The sequence below is a fragment of the Pristiophorus japonicus genome, chromosome 10 (genome assembly GCF_044704955.1).
Source record: "Pristiophorus japonicus isolate sPriJap1 chromosome 10, sPriJap1.hap1, whole genome shotgun sequence".
Taxonomy (NCBI): domain Eukaryota; kingdom Metazoa; phylum Chordata; class Chondrichthyes; family Pristiophoridae; genus Pristiophorus; species Pristiophorus japonicus.
The window spans coordinates 60,218,652-60,241,572 of record NC_091986.1 but is presented as its reverse complement, the minus strand read 5'-3'; the positions used below and the strand labels follow the sequence as shown (position 1 = coordinate 60,241,572).

General features: G+C 45.4%; 1 protein-coding gene across 1 annotated transcript in view; it reads left to right on the top strand.

Moving 5' to 3' along the window:
* Window positions 1-22,921, top strand: part of LOC139274593 (DNA (cytosine-5)-methyltransferase 3-like) — a gene marked incomplete at its 5' end in the record, with an annotated part of 131,400 nt that overhangs the window by 104,803 nt on the left and 3,676 nt on the right. The window contains 2 exons of the mRNA XM_070891273.1: window positions 7,628-7,767; window positions 12,776-12,846. Coding sequence (XP_070747374.1) covers window positions 7,628-7,767; window positions 12,776-12,846 — 211 coding nt within the window. The remainder of the gene's footprint in view (window positions 1-7,627; window positions 7,768-12,775; window positions 12,847-22,921) is intronic.

Genomic DNA, 22,921 nt, shown 5'->3' with positions numbered 1-22,921 from the left:
CACCGAGGCAGTCAGGAACGGTTGGGAGGAGTACTTCGAAGATCTCCTTAATCGAGACTCTGCCTTTGACATGAGTGTCCTTGACTCCATCCCACAGCATGCTACCCACCACCATCTCAGCAAAACCCCAGCCCTGCAGGAGATAAAAAAGGCCATCCGTCAGCTCAAGAACAACAAGGCATTGGGAGCAGATGGAATCACCGCTGAGGCACTAAAGTATGGCAGAGAAGTGCTATTGGCATGAATGCATGACCTCATCTCTCTCATCTGGAAGGAGGAGAGCATGCCAGGAGATCTCAGAGATGCAGTAATCGTGACCATCTTTAAAAAAGTGGACAAGTCCGACTGCGGCAACTACAGAGGAATCTCCCTGTTTTCAGCCATTAGGAAAGTCATCTCTAGAATCTTCTCCCTGAGGTTGAGGAGCTCCTCCCGGAGTCACAGTGCGGATTCCGTTCACTACGGGGTACAACGGATATGATCTTTACGGCACGACAACTGCAAGAGAAATGCAAGGAACAGCACAGTCAACAAGCTCCCCGTTGGAGTGGAACTAAACTATAGAACCAGTGGGAACCTGTTCAACCTTTTTGCCTCCAGGCTAGATCCAAGACTGTCCTATCCTCTGCCATCAAACTATAATATGCAGATGACGCTTGCGCTTGCGCACATTCAGAGACTGAACTGCAAGCCATCGTCAGCATCTTAACCGAGGCATACGAAAGCATGGGCCTTACACTAAATATCCAGAAGACAAATGACCTCCCCCAGCCTGACCCCATCACACAGCACTGCCCCCCAGTCATCAAGATCCACGGAAAACGTAGACCACTTTCCATACCTCGGGAGCCTATTATCAGCAAGGGCAGACATCGACGACGAGGTCCAACACCACCTCCAGTGCACCAGCACAGTCTTCGGCTGCCTGAGGAAGAGAGTGTTCGAAGATCAGGCCCTCAAATCTGGCACCACGCTTATGGTCTACAGGGCTGTAGTGATATCCGCCCTCCTGTATGGCTCAGAGATGTGGAGCATATACAGTAAACAGCTCAAATCGCTGGAGAAATACCACCAATGATGTCTCCGCAAGATCCTGAAAATCCCCTGGGAGGATAGACGCACCAACGTCAGTGTTCTCTATCAGGCCAACATCCCCAGCATCGAAGCACTGACCACACTTGACTAGCTCCGTTGGGCGGGCCACATTGTCCGCATGCACAACACAAGACTCCCAAAGCAAGCGCTCTACTCGGAACTCCTACACGGCAAGCGAGCCCCAGGTGGGCAGAGGAAATGTTTCAAGGACACCCTCAAAGCTTCCTTGATAAAGTGCAACATCCCCATTGACACCTGGGAGTACCTGGCCAAAGACCGCCCTAAGTCAAGGAAGAGCATCCAGGAGGGCGCTGAGCAACTCGAGTCTGGTCGCCGAGAGCGTGCAGAAAACAAGCACAGGCAGCTGAAGGAGCATGTGGCAAAGCAGACTTCCCACCCACTCTTTCCTTCAATGATCATCTGTCCCACCTGTGACAGAGGCTGTAATTCCCATATTGGACTGTTCAGTCACCTAAGAACTCACTTTTAAAGTGGAAGCAAGTCTTCCTCGATTTCAAGGGACTGCCTATGATGATGGTGAGTGACTGTCTTGTGTGCCTTTACCTATCCTACTGATGTTAAGCATCATCATCATCATAGGCAGTCCCTCAGAATCGAGGAAGTCTTGCTTCCACTCCTGAAGTGAGTTCTTTGGTGGCTGAACAGACCAATATGAGAGCCACAAACTCTGTCACAGGTGGGACAGACAGTCGTTGAGGGAAGGGGTGGGTGGGACTGATTTGCAGCATGCACTTTCCGCTGCCTGCGCTTGATTTCTGCACAATCTCAACGTTGAGACTCGAAGTGCTCAACACCCTCCCGGATCCACTTCCTCCACTTAGGGCAGTCTTTGGCCAGGAACTCCCAGGTGTCAGTGGTGATGTCACATTTTATCAGGGAGGCTTTGAGGTTGTCCTTGTAGCATTTCCACCGCCCACCTTCGGCTCGTTTGCCGTGAAGGAGCTCTGCATAGAGCACCTGCTTTGGGAGTCTCATGTCTGGCATGCGAACTATATGGCCTGCCCAGCGAAGCTGATTGAGTGTTTTCAGTGCTTCAATGCTGGGGATGTTAGCCTGGACGAGGACACTGATGTTGGTGCACCTGTCCTCCCAGGGGATTTGCAGGATCTTGCGGAGACATCATTGGTGGTATATCTCCAGCGACTTGAGGTGTCCATGCCTCTGAACCATACAGGAGGGCGGGTATTACAATAGCCCTGTAGACCATGATCTTGGTGGTAGATTTGAGGGCCTGATCTTCAAACACTCTTATCCTCAGGTGGCCGAAGGCAGCACTGGTGCACTGGAGGCGGTGTTGAATCTCCGTATCAATGTCTGCTTTTGTTGACAAGAGGCTCCCGAAGTATGGGAAATGGTCCACGTTGTCGAGGACCGCGCCATGGATGTTGATGACTGGGTGTGCAGTGCTGTGCGGCGAGATCAGGCTGGTGGAAGACCTTTGTCTTACAGATGTTTAGCATAAGGCCCATGCTTTCATATGCCTTAGTAAATACATTGACTATATCCTGGAGTTCAGCCTCAGAATGTGCACAGATGCAGGCGTCGCCTGCATACTGTAGCTCAATAACAGAGGTTGGGGTGATCTTGGACCTGGCCTGGAGGCGGCGTAGGTTAAACAGCTTTGCACTGGTTCTGTAGTTTAGTTCCACTCCAGTGGGGAGCGTCAAGCAGTACCACCTCAGTGGCTGCAGCATGGCTGGATGAAGGCTGCTGACTTTCCATGGGGGACACTGCAGATGGTCTTGCAGGACAACCTCAAGGAGCTGGTGGCTGGGAGTGTCAAATTGAGTTATGGTGTTTCTTCTTCTTCCCTCTCCTCTCCATCTTGTTGGGCAACCACTGGCTGGGCAGGCTGCATTTCTTGGGTGTGTGAAATGAGGAAAGCACAAGGGTAGAGTTGTGGTGAGGGGAGGGCGAAGAAGCAAGAGGTGTATGTTTACACCATGCACATCTTGTAAATCAGAAGATATTGTGGGATGAGGGGGAAGTGGGATGTGAGAAGGAGGATAACATATGAGGACACAAGCATCTTGTATTCTTTCAGCTCCGCCGCTGGCCAAGGTCTCAGGTATGCCCCTTGCAAGAATGGCCAGCACTGTGTCCTCCAAGGGGGTGAGGTGAAGCTAGGAATGTGAGGTGTGCCTTGTGTTTGGTACAGATTGTTGGTAGGTGAGTGATGGGGGGGGTCATGCAATGATCAGTATGTGAGGCTCATGGTGCAGTTGGTAGGAGGTGGCTTTTGAAGAAGCATAGATGCATTCACTGACCTTGATCACTGGTCTGAGGTCATGAAACTTCTTTGGGTACTGGAGCCAGTTGGTGGGGGTGACACTGCTGGCAGTAATGGCCTCACTGATCTGGTCCCACATCGTTCTTTCTTGAGGGCCTCATGGCCCCCTATGGGTAGAGGGCCTCTCTTGCAGTGCTGATCCCCTGCACAAAGCTGGAGTGCTGCCTATTGAACCATTTGCATTAGCGTTGAAGCATTTTTACCAATTTTTTTACGTGCAGAAGGCAGTTCAGCTTTAAAAGCTGAAGACTGCCATTTTGTAATTTTTAATGTTTTTTTTTAAAGGCAGTTGAGCTTTAAGAGCTAAAGACTGCCTATTTTAAAATTATTTTTAATTTTTTTAATTTTAGAAGGCAGTTCCCCTTTAAGGACTGCTTTCTAAATCGACATACTAGCCTTAAGACAACACTACCTTGCTCCAGGTATGCTACAGCCACACTACATTGGGCCTGATCATTTAAATCAGTATGCAGCACCATAATAACGGTGCTGCCTGCGCTCTTTTTATGGGCGGGAGTTAACCTCACCCCGCACTGGCACTGGCCATTTTCCCACGTTAGCTATTTCTAGGTCAGTGCCTCTAGTTGCTAACAAAATCAGGTCCCAGTCTCACTAACTACCTTCTTCAACATTGTCTTATTCTATTTGCTCTTTCTACGCTTTCGGGTGGTATGGGATATGGAATTTGTGTTCTATCCCTAATACGGTGCATATTCTCTCCATAAATTATGCTCCATTATCACTAGCAATGACTCGAAGCATTCCCCACCTGGAAAGAACTTGTTCTACAGGAACCTTCGTGGTAATGAGCACCGTACACCGACGAGTGAGTATCGCTTGACCCACTTGGTGAAGGAGTCAGTGATAACAATTTGTTATCTCCAGCAGTTGTCAGGAGTGATCTGCTTTGCTATCGACATAGGCATTAAACTAACTGACAATGCTCTATCTACTAACATCGCTCATTGATTTTCCCTTATAGATGATGGCACAATGGGTTGTTCCCACCTGTCTAGCTTAAAATAGGCAACCATGGTAGACTGGTGGGAAGGAGGTAGCGCCTGTCATTGTGGAGGTTCCCAGTCCCGTGGTGGGTGACAGGTGCTGTTTCCTGACTGCAAAGGCATCTATTCTCATCTATCACTTTCCTTAATTGGTCCTTAAACTCAGAGTAGGAAGGTCGCTGATGGTAGTATCTGCTCCTGTCATGGTCTCTTCCTCTACCTCGAAAGAAGTATGCATTCGGTCAGGGCTCATCCGGAGTGAAAGACTCAGCATTATGCGCGTTAGGTCTGACACCATCCAATCAGAAAGCGCAAGCCTCATCATTAGGGAGGTCATCATGGGTTCCACTCCTTTGCAAGATGACAACCTGGCCCTTAATTTCAGGACTCATATGCTCCAACAAGCAGCTGGTATTGTCGTTATCAGCATGGTGGTAGTTGGACAACGTAAACCACAGGAGGTCATTATATGAGTGGTGATTCTCATTAGGTCTCAGAGCAATGCCTCCAAATATTATAATCTCCTCACTGGACCCAGTCTCTCGGAGCACCACTTCTCTGACCAGGGACAAATATTTTCCGTCAACGTGTATCACTATTGAGTATTATAAAGTGTGTAGAGCCCATCCTCTGCTTGACAAGCGGCCTGACATCACTCATGGTCATTAGCAACTCTCAAGCTATTAAGCTGGTGCAGCCAGTCAATCAGGTCATTAATACCCTTACCGCATGGAAAGGGGCCCAATTCTTTCATGAAGCATACTATTTCCGCAGGGTTAAGGGGACGAGTTACAGTGGTGGTCTTCCTGCTAACATTACGATCAGCTGACTGAGCACCCTGCCGACTGAGTGTGGAGGTAGGAATGAGCTTAACGGAAGGTAGGAACGGGTTGCCGAGCAGTCCACTTCTGACGAACCGAAGGGCTGTGGGATGTGAGTGCAGCGGCAATAATGGATACAAAGAGGGATTGTGATTGGGTTATTGTTAATACAGAGGAGGGGTCTCTTAACGATACAAGGTCATCTTCTAGCACCGTAACCACGTGATGCAAGCCCCGCGGCCCTAATTCCTGTAGAGTTTGTATCGTTTGTCTAAAGATACACATCAGGTCATCGCTGTGTAATTCAACCTCACTCATATTATTCTGTCATTCCAGTACACTTCATTCCAATACCACACATCTTTGACTTCTCTCTATCAAAGCCACCGCACATGTAACATTGTTTGCCCTAGTTATGTAAGATGGTCTATCAATTGCTCCGTTTCCTGTTCTTTCTTGGAGACGTCTTTCATCCTCTTACACTCTTTAAACCTTTATTCGTATCATAGAATCATAAAAATTTACAGCACGGAAGGAGGCCATTCAGCCCATCTTGTCCGTGCAATCTTTGTATTATCACACACATAGTCCCATCCTTCCTGGGTTTGCTCAAAAAATCTTTTTTGAGTATCTCTGCCAACTCTTCTAGGGGATTTGCTTTACCACAAGATCTCCGATCTTAAGGGGTCCACCTCATGCCTTGCGAGATATTGGGCTACATACTCTTTCTAATTTATTAATTGTCCAAATATTCGTGGAACACTTATATTGCTTTTACTGCTGTCAAATTCTGATCAAAATCAGAGCCGGCCATCCCTGATTCGACGTTCAAACAATTACTCATCTTGGCTTCTGCCTGGCTCACCAATTGTTACATAATTCCTTCTGTACACTTTAAACAGATTCTTAAAACTAGACACATCTGTCTATCTCCGCCTTAAATATATTCAATGACCCAGCCGCCACTGCTCTCTGGGACAGAGAATTCCATAGATTTACAACCCTCAGAGAAGAAATTCGTCCTCATCTCAGTATTAAATGGGCAGCCCCTTATTCTGAAACTATGTCCCCTAGTTTTAGTTTCCCGTATGAGTGAAAATATCCTCTCTGCATCCACCTTGTCATGCCCTCTCATTATCTTATAAGTTTTGATAAGATCACCTCTCATTCTTCTGAACTCCAATGAGTAGGCCCAACCTACTCAACCTATCTTCATAAGTTAACCCCCTCATCTCCAGAATCAACCTAGTGAACCTTCTCTGAACAGCCTCCAATGCAAGTATATCCTTCCTTAAATATGGAGACCAAAACTGTACGCAGTACTCCGTGTGTGGCCTCACCAATACCCTGTACAGTTGTAGCAGGATTTCTCTGCTTTTATACTCTATCCCCCTTGTAATAAAGGCCAGCATTCCATTTTCTTCCTGATTACTTGCTGTACCTGCATACTAACTTTTTGTGTTTCATGCATAAGGACCCCCAGGTCCCTCTGTACTGCAGCACTTTGCAATTTTTCTCCATTTAAATTATAATTTGTTGTTCTACTTTTTCTGCTAAAGTGGATAACTTCACATTTTCCTACATCATACTCCATCTGCCAAATTTTTGCGCACTCACTTAGCCTGTCTATTGCCCTTTGCAGATTGTTTGTGTCCTCCTCACAATTTTCTTTCTCACCCATCTTTTATCAACAGCAAACTTGGCTACATTACACTCAGTCCCTTCATTCAAGTCATTAATGTAGATTGTAAATAGTTGCGGCCCCAGCACCGATCCCTGCGGCATCCCATTAGTTACTGTTTGCCAACCGGAAAATTACCCATTTATCCCGACTCTCTGTTTTCTGTTAGTTTGCCAATCCTCTATCCATGCTAATATATTACCCCTAACCCCGTGAACTTTTATCTTTTACAACTACCCATTTGTTTCAAATAGTTTGCCAACAGAGATGAGAGGTCTCATATCCTTTACACACTAGACTGTTATTTCTTAATGATTGCCCCCCGAACGATCCTCTGATGTAAACAGTGCCTTGATGTAGGCACTCACTGTACCCACTGCTGTGATATAAGCCTGTGTTTCGAAAGCTTCTCTTAGTAGCAGTGTTGAGGCTTTTGAGAAAACATGACTGGGAAATGACAGGCTTTTTCAAGAACATGATTTAAACAAATCCTTTCCATATTATGGTTTTGTGTCTCTTAAAAACAAAAGCAATGTAAAATCATACTGGTATTCTTACAGTCATGAGGGTCACCAAGCAGATTCACTGATCACTGAACATAGTATATGCTCCCATTGTGTGGAGCTTAGTGCCTCGAGCACTAAATCTATCACTTTACCTCCATCATATGGTTTGATTGTCAGCAAGAATATAACTTACCTTTTCTCTGAATCAGGGAGAATCATCTTTCAGTATTGCCGCATACTTCAATACGCAAGGCCCAATGAAGCAGAGGAACGACCTTTCTTTTGGATGTTTATGGATCCAGAAACCTTAACTGAAAATGATATAAATGATGCCTCACGCTTTCTGGAGGTATTGTGCACTATCCACTATTGATTTCATGCGTGTTTGTGCCCAGGTCTCAGTTCTACTGGTACTTACAGGTAGCTTGATCATTGTTAGTGAGACTAAAAGTAACTCAGGACAAGATTACTCAGTGTGTGCGTGTGTGTGTGTGTGTGTGCATGTGTGAAAGAGAGAATAGCAGTTGATAATTTCACACAACATGCTAGGAGTGGTTAGCAATCTTCCTTCAGTCTAAGCAATATTAAGTAATGTGTTGCTGAGGATTTTGTTGGATTTCAATCATATCCAGTAAAGCTGAAGTACAAAATCACTGCAGTTTCCATAACTAGCACTGCAGCAGTAAAATAGTAGCAAGAATTGTGATGTCACGTGGCAGTAATATGCAGATATTCGCATGAAAAAGCCAAGTGAGGAGTCTTTAAGAATGAAGCATAGAGATAGAGCTTGGAAATGGAAAAGAAAAATGTCAACCAAACAAAACTGGTTAAGCCTGGTCAGAGCAAAAAGGAATAATTTGGAAATATCACTGATAGAAACAGGAGATGGCTGTGGGAAGGCATGGGTGACATTGGGGTGGGGTCAGGAGATGGACGGATAGAGAGTCAGGAGATTGGCTGCCGTAGGTTCCTAACACAGATGAGACTGCACACAGGGAGGTTAAAGTAACAGTGACCTCAGTCTTTATTAAGACACTCCAGAGTGAGGAACAGGCCTTATGAGCCGGCTTATATACAGTGCTCCCAAGGGATGCTGGGATCCCTTGGGACTTCAGGGGATGCGCTCCCTGGTGGTGGAACATGGGAGTGCATGCTTTACAGATACACAACAAATAACAATACTAAAAGAGTACATATAAATATGCCATTTGCTGGGATACTGAACCATGAAGGTAACGACGGTTCCTGGTATATGCTGAGTTACTCAAACTTTGCCATGGCTACAGTGGAGCACTAATGTCTTCAATTTTCCAGACTAGAAAAGGGAAAAATTAGCAAAGATTCCTGCTTTTGAATATTATCCAGTGAAATGCAAATGTGCAAATTCTGGGTGAGAATAGATGATGCCCTCATAGTCAAATCACTCACTTTCTCATAAAGAATAATGAATTAGGTGAGATTCCAGAAGGCCAATGGCTGCTGCTCATTGAGTTGTACCCCAGGGTAACACTACTATCACAAGAGGAGGGTGAGGGCAGAAGAGCAACACAGTAATGGTGGAGAAATAAACAAAAGAAGGGAAAAAAAGCTTCCCTGTTGCCCAGTGAGTAATGGAATGATACAGACCGACGAGCTGCTAATTTTGATCCTCAGGATTTCTCGTGGGTTGCAGCAATTTCCTGATGTGTGCTTGCAGTATGCATGGCTCCAACTGAGTTCATTAAAGTGGAACATTTCTCCTTCAAAGACAAAGTAGAGAAGTTTTCCAGCCATCACTGGATAGTTGTGGAGCTGTTATAAGTTTAGGGTTTGCTGTAGATAACTTCTTGGATTCAGTCACTTCTGTAGCTGCATCCCATGTCCTTTGCATGCTGGAGTAGACTCACACTGCTCAATATCTACTCATACAATAGCAGAACCCAGGAGTTTATACCTTGTGATCTGAACCAGATGTAAATGTTTTTACCTGTGTCTCTCCAATCTTCTCGAAGGTGGGGCTGAGAAAACATTTGGTAAGATGAGACCAGAGACGAGTCAGTAAGTTGCTTTGTTTCACAGTAGGTAAACATACCGAGCAACTGTTATGATCAGGCTTATTTCATCTAATCAGTACAACTTGTCTTTCTGTCATAGTACAAAGTTGAATAAAAGGGACAGTGGCAGCATGGATACGGAATTGGCTAAGTGACAGGAAACAGAGAGTAGTGTGAACGGTTGTTTATCAGACTGGAGGAAGATATACAGTGGTGTTCCCCAGGGGCCGGTTCTAGAACCACTGCCTTTCTTGATATAAAGCAATGACTTGAACTTGGGATTACAAGGCACAATTTCAAAATTTATAGATGATTCAAAACTCGTAAGTATATTGAATAGGGAGGAGGATAGTGATAGACTTCAAGAAGACATAGACAGGCTGGTGAAATGAATGGACACATGGCAGATGAAATTTAATGCAGATAAGTGCGAAGTGATACATTTTGGTAGGAAGAACAAAGAGAGGCAATATAAACTAAAGGGTACAATTCTAAAGCTGATGCATCAGCAGAGAGACATGGGCATATATGTGTACAAATTGTTGAACGTGGTTGGGCAGGTTGAGAAAGTGGTTGAAAAAGCATACGGGCTTCATAAATAGAGGCATAGAGTACAAAAGCAACGAAGTTATGATGAATCGTCCTCAACTGGAGTATTTTGTCCAATTCTGGACACCGCACTTTAGGATGGATGTGACGGCCTTAGAGAGGGTACAATAAAGATTTACAAGAATGGTTCCAGGGATCAGGGACTTCAGTAACGTGGATAGACTGGAAAAGCTGGCATTGTTCTCCTTGGAGCAGCGACGATTGAGAGGAGATTTGATAGAGGTGTTCAAAATCATGAGGGGTCTGGACAGAGTAGATAGAGAGAAACTGTAGTGATTGTCCACAGATCCCTGAAATTAGCAGGCCAGGTGGATAAGATGGTTAAGAAGGCATACGGAATGCTTGCCTTTATTGGCCGAGGCATAGAATATAAGAGCAGGGAGGTTATGCTTAAATTGTATAATACTTTGGTTAGACCACAGCTGGAGTATTGCGTGCAGTTCTGGTCACCGTATTATAGGAAGGACGTGATTGCAGAGGGTGCAGAGGAGATTTACTCGGATGCTGCCTGGAATGGAGAATCTTAGTTATGAGGATAGATTGGATAGGCTGGGTTTGTTCTCATTGGAACAGAGGAGGTTGAGAAAGACCTCATTGGGGTGTACAAAATATTGAGGGGCCTGGACATAGTGGATAGTAAGTGTCTATTTCCATTGGTGGAGGGGTCTATTTCCATTGGTGGAGGGGTCTATTATGAAGGGGCATAGTTTTAAGATGGTTGGTGGAAGATTTAGAGGGGATTTGAGGGGGGGCTTCATTACACAGAGGGTTGTGGGGATCTGGAACTCGCTGCCTGGAAGAGTGGTGGATGCAGAGACCCTCACCACTTTTAAAAGATAGTTAGATGAGCATTAAATTGCAGGAACCTAGAGCTGGTAATGGGGATTAGACTGGATGAACTTTTGTTGGACGGAGCAGATATAATGGTAAGTACTGCAGGGAATAGAATACGGCCAGGGTGATCTCCTGGACTAGTTTCGATCGCCTGGATGGGTCGGAGAGTAATTTTCCCAGATTTTTTCTCTCTAAATTGGGCTGGGTTTTTATCTGGTTTTTGTCTCTTCCAGGCGATCACATGGCTCCGGTTGGGTAGATTGTAAAAATGTTTTAGTATAAGGGTTGTCACAGTTGTGGTGAGGCGGATTGGTTGGGCTGGCTGCTCTTTGCCTTTCCGTCATTGTTCATAATTTTATATGTAACTTTTAGGACTGCTGACCAAGGGCTGTCTGGTTCTTTGTCGGCCAGCGCGGACACGATGGGCTGGAATGACCTCCTTCTGCGCTGTAAATTTCTATGTTTCTATGTTTCTACAAATTGGCCATTTAGCCCATTATGCTTGTGCCAGCTCTATGGAAGAGCTATCCAATTAGTCACACTATCCCGCCCTGCAGCCTCTTGGCATCCTCCTCACAGCTCACACCACCACCCAGCTTAGTCTTATCAGCAAACTTGGAGATATTACACTCAATTCCTTCATCCAAATTATTAATGTATATTATAAATAGCTCTGGTCCCAGCACTGAACCTTGCGGCACCCACTGCCTGCCATTCTGAAAAGGACCCGTTCTTTCCCACTCTTTGCTTCCTGTCTGCCAACCAGTAATCTATCCACGTCAATACATTACCCCCAATACCATGTGCCTTAATTTTGCACACTAATCTCTTCTGTGAGACCTTGTCAAAAGCCTTTTGAAAGTCCAGATACACCACATCCATTGGTTCTCCCTTATCCACTCTACTAGTTACATCCTCAAAAAACTCGAGAAGATTTGTCAAGCATGATTTCCCTTTCATAAATCTATGCTGACTTGGACCGACCCTATAGCATGTGCTGCTATTTCATCTTTAATAATTGATTCCAGCATTTTCCCCACCACCGATGTCAGACTAACCGGTCTATAATTCCCTGATTTCTCTCTCCCTCCTTTTTTAAAAAGTGGGGTTACAGTAGCTACCCTCCAATCCATAGGTACTGATCCAGAGTCCATGAAATTTTGGAAAATGACCACCAATGCATCTACTATTTCTAGGGCCACTTCCTTAAGTACTCTGGGATGCAGACTATCCGGTCCTAGGGATTTATCGGCCTTCAGTTCCATCAGTTTCCCTAACACCATTTCCTGACTAATAAGGATTTCCCTCAGTTCCTCCTTCTCGCTAGACCCTCGGTCCCCAAGTATTTTCAGGAGGTTATTCATGCCTTCCTTAGTGAAGAAAGTATAGTTTGCTTAATGATGAGAAAAAGCTTCATTGCTCAAGTCTTATGTTATTGATCACATATTGTAATAATATTAAATGATACAACAGAGCCCAGAAATAGTAAACCATGATCTTATTAAAATGCGGAACAGGCTCGAGGGGCCAAATGGCCTACTCCTGCATTTCTTATGTTTTTATGTTCTTAAATAGAACTTCAATGTTAGTGAGTGTATTCAGGGCATGCAGTAATCTTCAAAATGACAGATTGGGCCAGGTGAATGTTGGTTATTAAAATAACCGTGACTAGTGGAACATGAACCAATTCATACAGTGCTGAAATCACTCGCTCAAACTACTAATACAATGTAAATTTTAAGCAGTTTGAACTTTGTCATCAGGATAGAGATAATAATCAAATCATAAAGGAAGACTAGATTATTTGAGTTAATTAATACAATAACAGTCATTACTATGGCAACATTTGATTGTAAAACATGTCTTGCTCCTTCTCTGCAGTGCGATCCTGTAATTATTCATGATATCAGTGACTCAGTTCGATTGTGGAGTAATATACCCTCACTCAAGAGGTAAGATGCTAATTAAATGCTAATTAATGGCTGGCGGATTGGGAGCACCATGAATCGGGTACATTGAACTCCATGTTGGATTTTGCGCTTTGAACTCCCATCAAGGGAGTCTTGGCAAGTTTATCAACAGTAATAATTTGCATTTATATAATGCCTTTAATGTAGATAAACATCTCAATGCGGTTCTGAATGGAAAGATGGAAACTGAGCTAAAAAAAGAAAGGGATTTTAGGTGGGAAGTGATTCAGACTATGTGGCTGAAGTCATGGCCACTAATGATGGACAAAGGCAGGGGGGGATGTTGTAGTCAGAGCAACGGAGAGGTTTTGGGGGTGGAGGAGGGATGGTTGTAGCACTGGTGCAAATTACTGCAATGCTAAAAGTGTGGTATATTCTCTACGACATTACAAGCACACTTTTATAAGCTGGCTCTTAAGACAAGAACTTGTCAGTTGATGTGTCGAATTTACAGCAATGGCTGCATTATCACAGTTGTCCACTAGATGGAGCAGTAGTCCCCTAGGTGGAACTATATTACACTTCTCCTTTAATGAAGAAGATATTATAACAAAATAATTATCATACATAACTTGCATGGTTATAGATAAAAAAAGATATGGACATAAAACTTAACCACTTGTTTTCTGTTTCGAAGAGGATATCTTCGCTTTGGAACAGAACTTCCCAAACATGGTGTCGAACTTAGACTCATTCTAGGCTGAGCCTGAGGAGAATTTTCATCCAAGGGTAACCCTTGATTTACATTTTTACTCTCTACAAGTTTAGACTGTTTGTCTGCCTGACTTGGACTCAGAATTAAATTCGGACTTTCTCTTGGACTTGTTTCTAGTACTTTTGATGTAGGATATAAAAACATAAGAACATAAAAAATGGAAGCAGGAGTAGGTCACCTGGCTCCTTGAGCCTGCTCTGCCATTTAATAAGATCGTGGCTGATCTGATCATGAATTCAGCTCGGCTTCCTTGCCCGTTCCCCATAACCCTTAATTCTCTTATCGCTCAAAAATACTCCAGGTGAGGCCTCACCAAGGTCCTGTACAGCTGCAGCAAGACCTTCCTGTGTTCAGTTTTGGTTTCCTAATCTGAGGAACGATGTTCTTGCTGTTGAGGGAGTGCAGCGAAGGTTCACCAGACTGATTCCCGGGATGGCAGGACTGACATATATGAGGAGAGACTAGATCGACTAGGTCTGTATTCACTGGAGTTTAGAAGAATGAGAGGGGATCTCATAGAAACATATAAAATTCTGATGAGTTTAGACAGGTTAGATGCAGGAAGAATGTTTCTGATGTTGGGGGAGTCCAGAACCAGGGGTCACAGCCTAAGGATAAGGGGTAAGCCATTTAGGACCGAGATGAGGAGAAACTTCTTCACTCAGTGAATTGTTAACCTGTGGAATTCTCTTCCGCAGAGAGTTTTTGATGTCAGTTCGTTAGATATATTCAAGAGGGTGTTGGATATGGCCCTTATGGCTAAAGGGATCAAGGGGTATGGAGAGAAAGCAGGAAAAGGGTACTGAGGTGAATGATCAGCCATGATCTTATTGAATGGTGGTGCAAACTCGAAGGGCCGAATGGCCTACTCGTGCACCTATTTTCTTTGTTTCTATGTTTCTATGTTTGAAGCCTTGCATCAAACTGCTTGTTTCGCAGAACACCTTCAGATACTTCTTGATGACATCCTCTTTCAATCCAATCCAGCTTCAGTGATCCCAACTAATTTCTACCTAGTAAAGCAGGCTTGTCTCCTGCCACTACTAAGAAAGGGAAGCTCTGAAATTGATCCTTGTATTTCACCAGTATGGTGATGCGACTGGTGGTGACGGGATTTTGCTGTCCTGAGTAGTCTCACAGCTCTATCTTGGATTTCTCCAATGGGAAATCACACAATATGTCGAGGTATAGCGATTCCGGTACTACGCTCACAGATGCGCCAGTGTCAATTTCCATGGGTTCCTGCAACACCTACTTGGATGATGATACTTTTTAAATTACTGTTAGATACACTCGTGCTCTTGATGACGTGTAGCTTTTCGTCCCGGATATAAAAGGGGTCAGAGGGTCTAGTAAGGAAGAGGAACTGAGGGAAATCTTTATTAGTCGGGAAATTGTGTTGGGGAAATTGATGGGATTGAAGGCCGATAAATCCCCAGGGCCTGATGGACTGCATCCTAGAGTACTTAAGGAGGTGGCCTTGGAAATAGCGGATGCATTGACAGTCATTTTCCAACATTCCATTGACTCTGGATCAGTTCCTATGGAGTGGAGGGTAGCCAATGTAACCCCACTTTTTAAAAAAGGAGGGAGAGAGAAAACAGGGAATTATAGACCGGTCAGCCTGACCTCAGTAGTGGGTAAAATGATGGAATCAATTATTAAGGATGTCATAGCAGTGCATCTGGAAAATGGTGACATGATAGGTCCAAGTCAGCATAGATTTGTGAAAGGGAAATCATGCTTGACAAATCTTCTGGAATTTTTTGAGGATGTTTCCAGTAAAGTGGACAAAGGAGAACCAGTTGATGTGGTATATTTGGACTTTCAGAAGGCTTTCGACAAGGTCCCACACAAGAGATTAATGTGCAAAGTTAAAGCACATGGGATTGGGGGTAGTGTGCTGACGTGGATTGAGAACTGGTTGTCAGACAGGAAGCAAAGAGTAGGAGTAAACGGGTACTTTTCAGAATGGCAGGCAGTGACTAGTGGAGTGCCGCAAGGTTCTGTGCTGGGGCCCCAGCTGTTTACATTGTACATTAATGATTTAGACGAGGGGATTAAATGCAGTATCTCCAAATTTGCGGATGATACTAAGTTGGGTGGCAGTGTGAGCTGCGAGCAGGATGCTATTAGGCTGCAGAGTGACTTGGATAGGTTAGGTGAGTGGGCAAATGCATGGCAGATGAAGTATAATGTGGATAAATGTGAGGTTATCCACTTTGGTGGTAAAAACAGAGAGACAGACTATTATCTGAATGGTGACAGATTAGGAAAAGGGAAGGTGCAACGAGACCTGGGTGTCATGGTACATCAGTCATTGAAGGTTGGCATGCAGGTACAGCAGGCGGTTAAGAAAGCAAATGGCATGTTGGCCTTCATAGCGAGGGGATTTGAATACAGGGGCAGGGAGGTGTTGCTACAGTTGTACAGGGCCTTGGTGAGGCCACACCTGGAGTATTGTGTACAGTTTTGGTCTCCTAACTTGAGGAAGGACATTCTTGCTATTGAGGGAGTGCAGCGAAGGTTCACCAGACTGATTCCCGGGATGGCGGGACTGACCTATCAAGAAAGATTGGATCAATTGGGCTTGTATTCACTGGAGTTCAGAAGAATGAGAGGGGACCTCATAGAAACGTTTAAAATTCTGACGGGTTTAGACAGGTTAGATGCAGAAAGAATGTTCCCAATGTTGGGGAAGTCCAGAACCAGGGGTCACAGTCTGAGGATAAGGGGTAAGCCATTTAGGACCGAGATGAGGAGAAACTTCTTCACCCAGAGAGTGGTGAACCTGTGGAATTCTCTACCACAGAAAGTAGTTGAGGCCAATTCACTAAATATATTCAAAAGGGAGTTAGATGAAGTCCTTACTACTCGGGGGATCAAGGGTTATGGCGAGAAAGCAGGAAGGGGGTACTGAAGTTTCATGTTCAGCCATGAACTCATTGAATGGCGGTGCAGGCTAGAAGGGCTGAATGGCCTGCTCCTGCACCTATTTTCTATGTTTCTATGTTTTTCTTCCATGCTATGTAGCCTCTGGGGATTTCTACTTATAGCCTTGAAAGTTGATTTACTTTTCAGTCAGCATGCCTTTGAAAGATGCCCAGTTTTCTTGCAGAAGAAACACTCTGCCCTCACATCTGGACAACTTTGAGCAATGTGTTGTCCCAGGCACCAATAGCATGACTTCAATGCTCTGTTACCATTGCCAGTTGCTGAGGCCTTGGGGCCCAACTGCCTTTTTCTTCTCACCTGCAGGCGATTCACCCCAGGAATCTGACGACTGGAAATGGTATATAATTCTCGGAAATATTGGTCGGCCATATCCGTAGATATAGCTGTCTGACAAGCTAAATCAAAAGTCAAGTTAGGGGTTGTCAACAACTTTCTTCTGATCACTTCATTTTTCATCCCTCAAACAAAGGGACCACGCAATGCTCGTCCTGAAAGTTTCTGAAATGACAGTGAATAAATAGCTTCTTTAATGCTACAAAGAACTCACGGATACTTTTGTCAATGAATTGATCTGGTGATACAAAATGCTAACTTTCAGCAATTCCAGGGGCTCAGGATTGTAGTGCTGTTCTAACTTGTTTAGAATCTCCGTAAATGATGTGTCCTTTGGTTGATGGGAACAAGCACATTTTTCAGGGTTTCATACACCTCTGGGCCTACTTCAGTCAGGAAAATAGCCCTTTTTCTTTCTAACACCACCCGGGACAGGTTTTCATCATCGGTGACTTTGATGTAACTATTTGTGGTGAAAAATATTTTGAGTCTCTCGGTCACGTTGAAACTCGTCCAAGCGTTCAGGTACAGCCATCTGGACCCTTCAGTTCAGCCAAGTGTGCTTGTTATTTACCTTGGATTTTTAGCTGTTCTGCAACATAAAGGACCTCTCCTGTCTCTCTGTTGTTTGGCTGGTATCATCCACCGACAAAAACTTCAGCTAGGGTATCCAGAAATCCAATCCTACGTCGCCAAAGTGGTATATTCTGTGCGACATCACAAACACCTGTCACCTGATGCCTTTATTGAATGTAAATCAATGGCTGCATTATCACAGTTGTCCACTAGGTGTAGCAGTAGTCCACTAGGTGGAACTGTGGGCTAGAATTTCCACGTTTTATGCATGCTTAATGCCCACTTAACATCCATTTTTCCACTGAAATGATGCAAAATGCTCATATATCACCCATTTAGCCACAAAATAGAAACTGACGAGCATTTTTCGGAAACTTATCGCCGAGCGTTACTTTCCCCAATAATACTGCCCGCCCACTTTTTTGGGGCAGAATCATCAGAATGGGCAAAATCAATGCCCATAATATTGCCCAGTGTTAGTTTCCGTACGGAATTAACGCCGAGAATCAATAATACTGCCCGGCCACTTTTTTTTTGTCATAAAGATCACATTTGCTGAAATAACGCCCAGTAGATCGCCCAGCGTCACTTTCACCACTTCGTACACATATCGCACACAATATCACTCGCCCAAAAAACCGCCCGGAAAAAGTGGAACTGTTCTGAACTAAAGCCAGCGATGTGGCTGCCATTTTTAAAATCGCAAGTCGCTTCATTCAAAAGGCTGCTTCAACTTCGGGGGAGTTTGCATTGACTCTGGAGTTCTTCTCAGGTGAAGTGACCATCTCAACAGACACATTTTCAGACTCTGGACTATTGGGGGTTTACTCTAGGTGTATTTTAGTGAGGAAATTATTGTTTCTGATCAATCGCTATTATACTTTCATTGCAATGGGGCCAGCTATTTCTCAGCCTGCATCGATTAATACGCAGATATTGCAGAGTGCAGATGGCTCAATGTGTTATGCACATCATTATGTGCCCAATTTAAGACATGCAAGAATGAGGAGGAGGGCCAGACCATACACACCCCACACTTACAGGGAAAAGAGGTCTTACCTCGACATGTCCGAACATACCTGCCTTCAGAAACTGCGCTTCCACAAGGTGGTGATCAATGAAATATGTGAGCTCATCAGGCCACATGTGCAGCCTGGCATCAGGACATCGGTCGAGGTCAAGGTCACCGTGGCACTGTCTTTCTACACGTCCGGTTCCTTTTGGGCCTCGGTGGTCGAGATTTTTCCTCTGCCTCACCATGCCACCCATCGCTGCATTAGACAAGTCACGGAGGCCCTGGACGCGCGAAGGATGGACTTTATCAGCTTCCCCATGACCACGGAGGCTCAGACTGACAGGGCTGGAGCATTTTACCACATTGCTAAGTTCCCCAGGGTGCAGGGAGCAATACAGTGCACTCACATCGCCATGCGGACACCTTCTCAGGACCCCGAGCTTTTACGTAACAGAAAAGGATTTCACTCCCTGAAGGTCCAACTAGTTGTCGACCACAACCAGATCATAATGGCAATGAATGCCAAATGTCCGGGCACCTTCGATGAGGCTCACATCTAGCGTGAGAGTGCTGTCTCTGACATCTTTAAGAGTCAGCCACAAGAAAAATGCTGGAGGCTTGGTGACAACCGATAAGGCCTAGCCACCTGGCTGATGACACCCACACCGAGGCCAAGAAGCGATACAACCAGAGCCACAGAGACACACGCAATGTGGTCCAGAAAACAATAACTGTGCTTAAGCAGCACTTCAGATGTCTGGACCACTCAGGAGGGAGCTACAATACAACCCTGAGCAAGTAGGTAAATTCTTGGTCATGTGCTCCATGCTGCACAACCTGGCTATCAGGAGGGGTCAAGAATTGTCAGATGGGACTGATGCTCCACCTCAGGAGAGAGAGGAAGAGGAGGACAAGGGGCTGGACGCTGACCTAGGGCCAGACAATCAGGCTGGCAATGTAACCTTACCCACGACCCCCTCCAGACCACAGGAAAGGGTCCGTGATGGTTACATAGCTGCAAGACTCTTGCGTGAGGAGCTGATATCTGAACGATTTGCCTAAAAGAACATTGCTGTGAGTGACAACGCTGACACATTGCTGTGTGTGTGCAGCTCAGACATCGATGGTGCCCATCACCTTGAAGCCAGTTAAAGTTTACATTGATAGACGTTAAGTTTTATTTAACCCTTTCAAGTTACGGAATCACCAGAGTGTAATGGTCCAGCTATGTGAGACAATGCGCAACAAGGTTATGTTCAATAAAAAACATTTTATACCAACATTGCTCTGAAATCATAAGTATCACGGGCAAAACACCCAAACCCCACCCACACCCCACTTTTTCCACCATTGACATCAATCAAATATTCATCATGTCCAGCAACACAGAATACAAATGCAAAGCAGGAGCTTGCTCCCCTCCCCCCATACATTACAACAAATTGCACACACCGAGATGGAGATATAACACAGCTATCACCTACGGACCTGCACCTCGCTTTCCTTCCCCCCCCTCCCCTTCTTCTCCCCATGTCTACCCCTTTCCCTCCTCGCTCCACGCCGCCTGGCCGAAGAGCTCCTCAGGCAATGCCTCATTGGGGGGGATGGAGGCGGTGGTTGCACGGGTACGGGAGCAGGTGGTGCCGAGGGGGGAACATTCTCTGATGCAGAAGCAGGATCTTGGTCCTGCCTCTCATCTGTCGTTCGCAGTGGAGGTGTGGAACTTAGGGGAGGAATGCCGTGCTCCGGGACCACTGGGAGGCCTCTGCCAGCAAAGTTCCTGGCTAACGCCTCCAGGGTCTCCGCCATCCGCGGAACGTACTCAGTTATGGTGGCCAGCTGTTGGGATATGCCCCCCAATGCTTTGAGGAGCTAGTCACCAATGTCTACAGTCCTCCTGTACAACTCTCATGTCGCGTTTGTGGACCAGATCTGCCGCGTCCACAAAACCTCCGCGGGGTCGGCGCCATCATGGGGACAAATGGGGTGCCCTGTGGCGAGGTGCTTGGGGCTGGTACCTCCAGAGTGGAGGTGGGAATGACCGGAGGAGCACAAGATGGCCTTGGGATGGAATGGCTTCTGGAGCCTGGCGATGCAGGTTCCTCGAAGTCAGCTATCTCATCCATAGAGAACAAACCCAGTGGATTGACGGGCGAGAATCGGAGATCCTCAGCAGATGTAGGATCATCCAGTGAGTCAGGCCCCGCGGCCCCACCTTCTGGACTCGGTGGTCTTGCCTGAGGCCGTGCTGCTGGCTGAGCTGCAAAACACAAATGAGGTTATTAGAGGAGAAGGGGATGCTAGGGTCACAAGGTGATTCCAGCGCTACACACAGCATATGCACGACAAAAGCACCACCGCGATCAAGATCATCACAGACATCACATTTCATGACCATCAACACATGGTGCATTGTAATGATTTTCATTAGGCCAGCATTATTTCTAGGACAATTTTAGAAATCATCTATCATATGATTGGATATGAGTGGGTGTGGCATCTATTACTTTACATCATGCAATGGTGTCAACTTTACTCACGTCGCTTCACTTCAGGGTCTGCAGATGCTTCCGTGACTGTCCGGGGGTGCTTTCCCATGAGTGCGAACACTCGCTCCTCCATGTCAGTGATGTCACTGACAACTGGTGGCCTCTCACCCGTTCGCCTCTGCACGGACCTCATCGTCGACAGCTTCTTCTGTAAAAGGTGACAGGATGACATGGCATGAGATCATTGCGTGATATCATTGCTGGATACTGTCACAGACACTGATACAACACAAAACCGACAGATGTAATCATGATTATTATGATAATTATCATTCTTTACCAAAAGATGTGCACCGTGACCACAGGCTTTGAGTACAACATTCCCGGTAAAAGTGAAAGACCTCACATCTGCTGATAGTCATGACTGTTACAAATCAAGTTATATAAAGATATAAGTACATGTAAATAATTTTAATACTCTTGCGGATCCCACAAGGTCGTTCCATCATTTGTGGCATTGATTGCCCTCACACACCTTGTTGGTCGCCGACGAGACCACCTCTGCTATCTCGGCCAATATCTTCTGGTAGGCCTTTGGGGTGGGCTTCCCATGCCCTCCCTGGGTCAACTCACCCCCAGCATAACTCGACCTCCTGCAGGAGGGAGGCATTTGCCTCATCCGAGAACATCCTCGCTCTTTTGCGCCCTCCAATGTGCTCCTCTCCCAGCTCACTGCTCTCGTCAGCATCAGTTTCCACAGTGTGCTGTGTTGCCTCCTTTCCCTCCATTATAGACCAAATTCAGGCAAATATGTGGCTGGTAACAGCTAAGTTTTGTTTCCCTATTTGCTATAAAGCTCTAAACTCTCCCTCCTTCCTCCCAAAGCAGCCACATCACATTCACACACGCCTCCAGTCCCTCTCAGCTCCCTCTTTCTCTGTCTCCTCTTCTGCGCATGTCATGGTGACCCTTGACCTCCTGAATCGCGGGAATCGAGCGTTGCCATGCTGTTGCTAAGGATGGCGACACTTTACGGCAGAAGGTCAGAGAGATTTAACACTAACGCCCATTTCATATCGCTCACGGTAATGCACAATTTCAAAAATGGAGACTAAGGGCTTTGAGAATGGGTGAGAAACTGGCGATCTGAAAACCCATTTTTACCGCCCACACTAGAAGTAATGCCCATTTTTGGGCGATCTGCATAAAAGTGTAAAATCTAGCCCTATATTGCAAAGAACAAGGCTATGAAGAGATTTAAACATGAGGATTTGAATTTTAAATTAGAGAAATTGGAGGTCTAAAAGTTAATATACGTCAACAAGGACAGAGATGATTTTGCAGGGCTCTGGGAAAGATTAGAAAAGTGGGATTAATTGGATAGCTCTTTCAAAGAGCCAGGAACGATGGGCATGTCATCAGTGTACATGTGAAAGCTGACCCCATGCCTGCAAATGATGATGCCAAGGACAAATATATAGATGGGGAAGAGGAGAGGGCCAAGGAAATTCTGGATGACAAGGTGGGATAATGCATTATGGTTGCAGCCACAGAGAATTTCTTTCATGACTATTTAGTGTCATTTTGTTGCTTTGAGAGTGGTGGAAAACTGATGGAGAGATTCAACCATGGATCTGGCAAGGAGAAGAAAGAAGGGAAATTGGGTGGTAAGTAGTTTAATGGGAGTGGGCTTAAGGGAGCAGAAAGTAGGTTTTATGGAAGAAACTCACTCATTGAGAGCATGGGGGAGATGGGAGAGAAACAGTGCTCAAGGCAAGGGCAAGTGGGCAATTTAAATTCATGGACAAGGAGGGGAGAAGCGGCAGAGGCAGCTGAATGGACAGTCTTTATTTTGGTGACAAGGCAGTTTATGAGCTCGACATGTTTGTTGTTGGAGATGAGGGTGGAAGAGGCAGGGGCAAGGGCTTTAAGGAGAAGGTTAATAGTAGAGAATATAAGTTGGATGATGCTGGA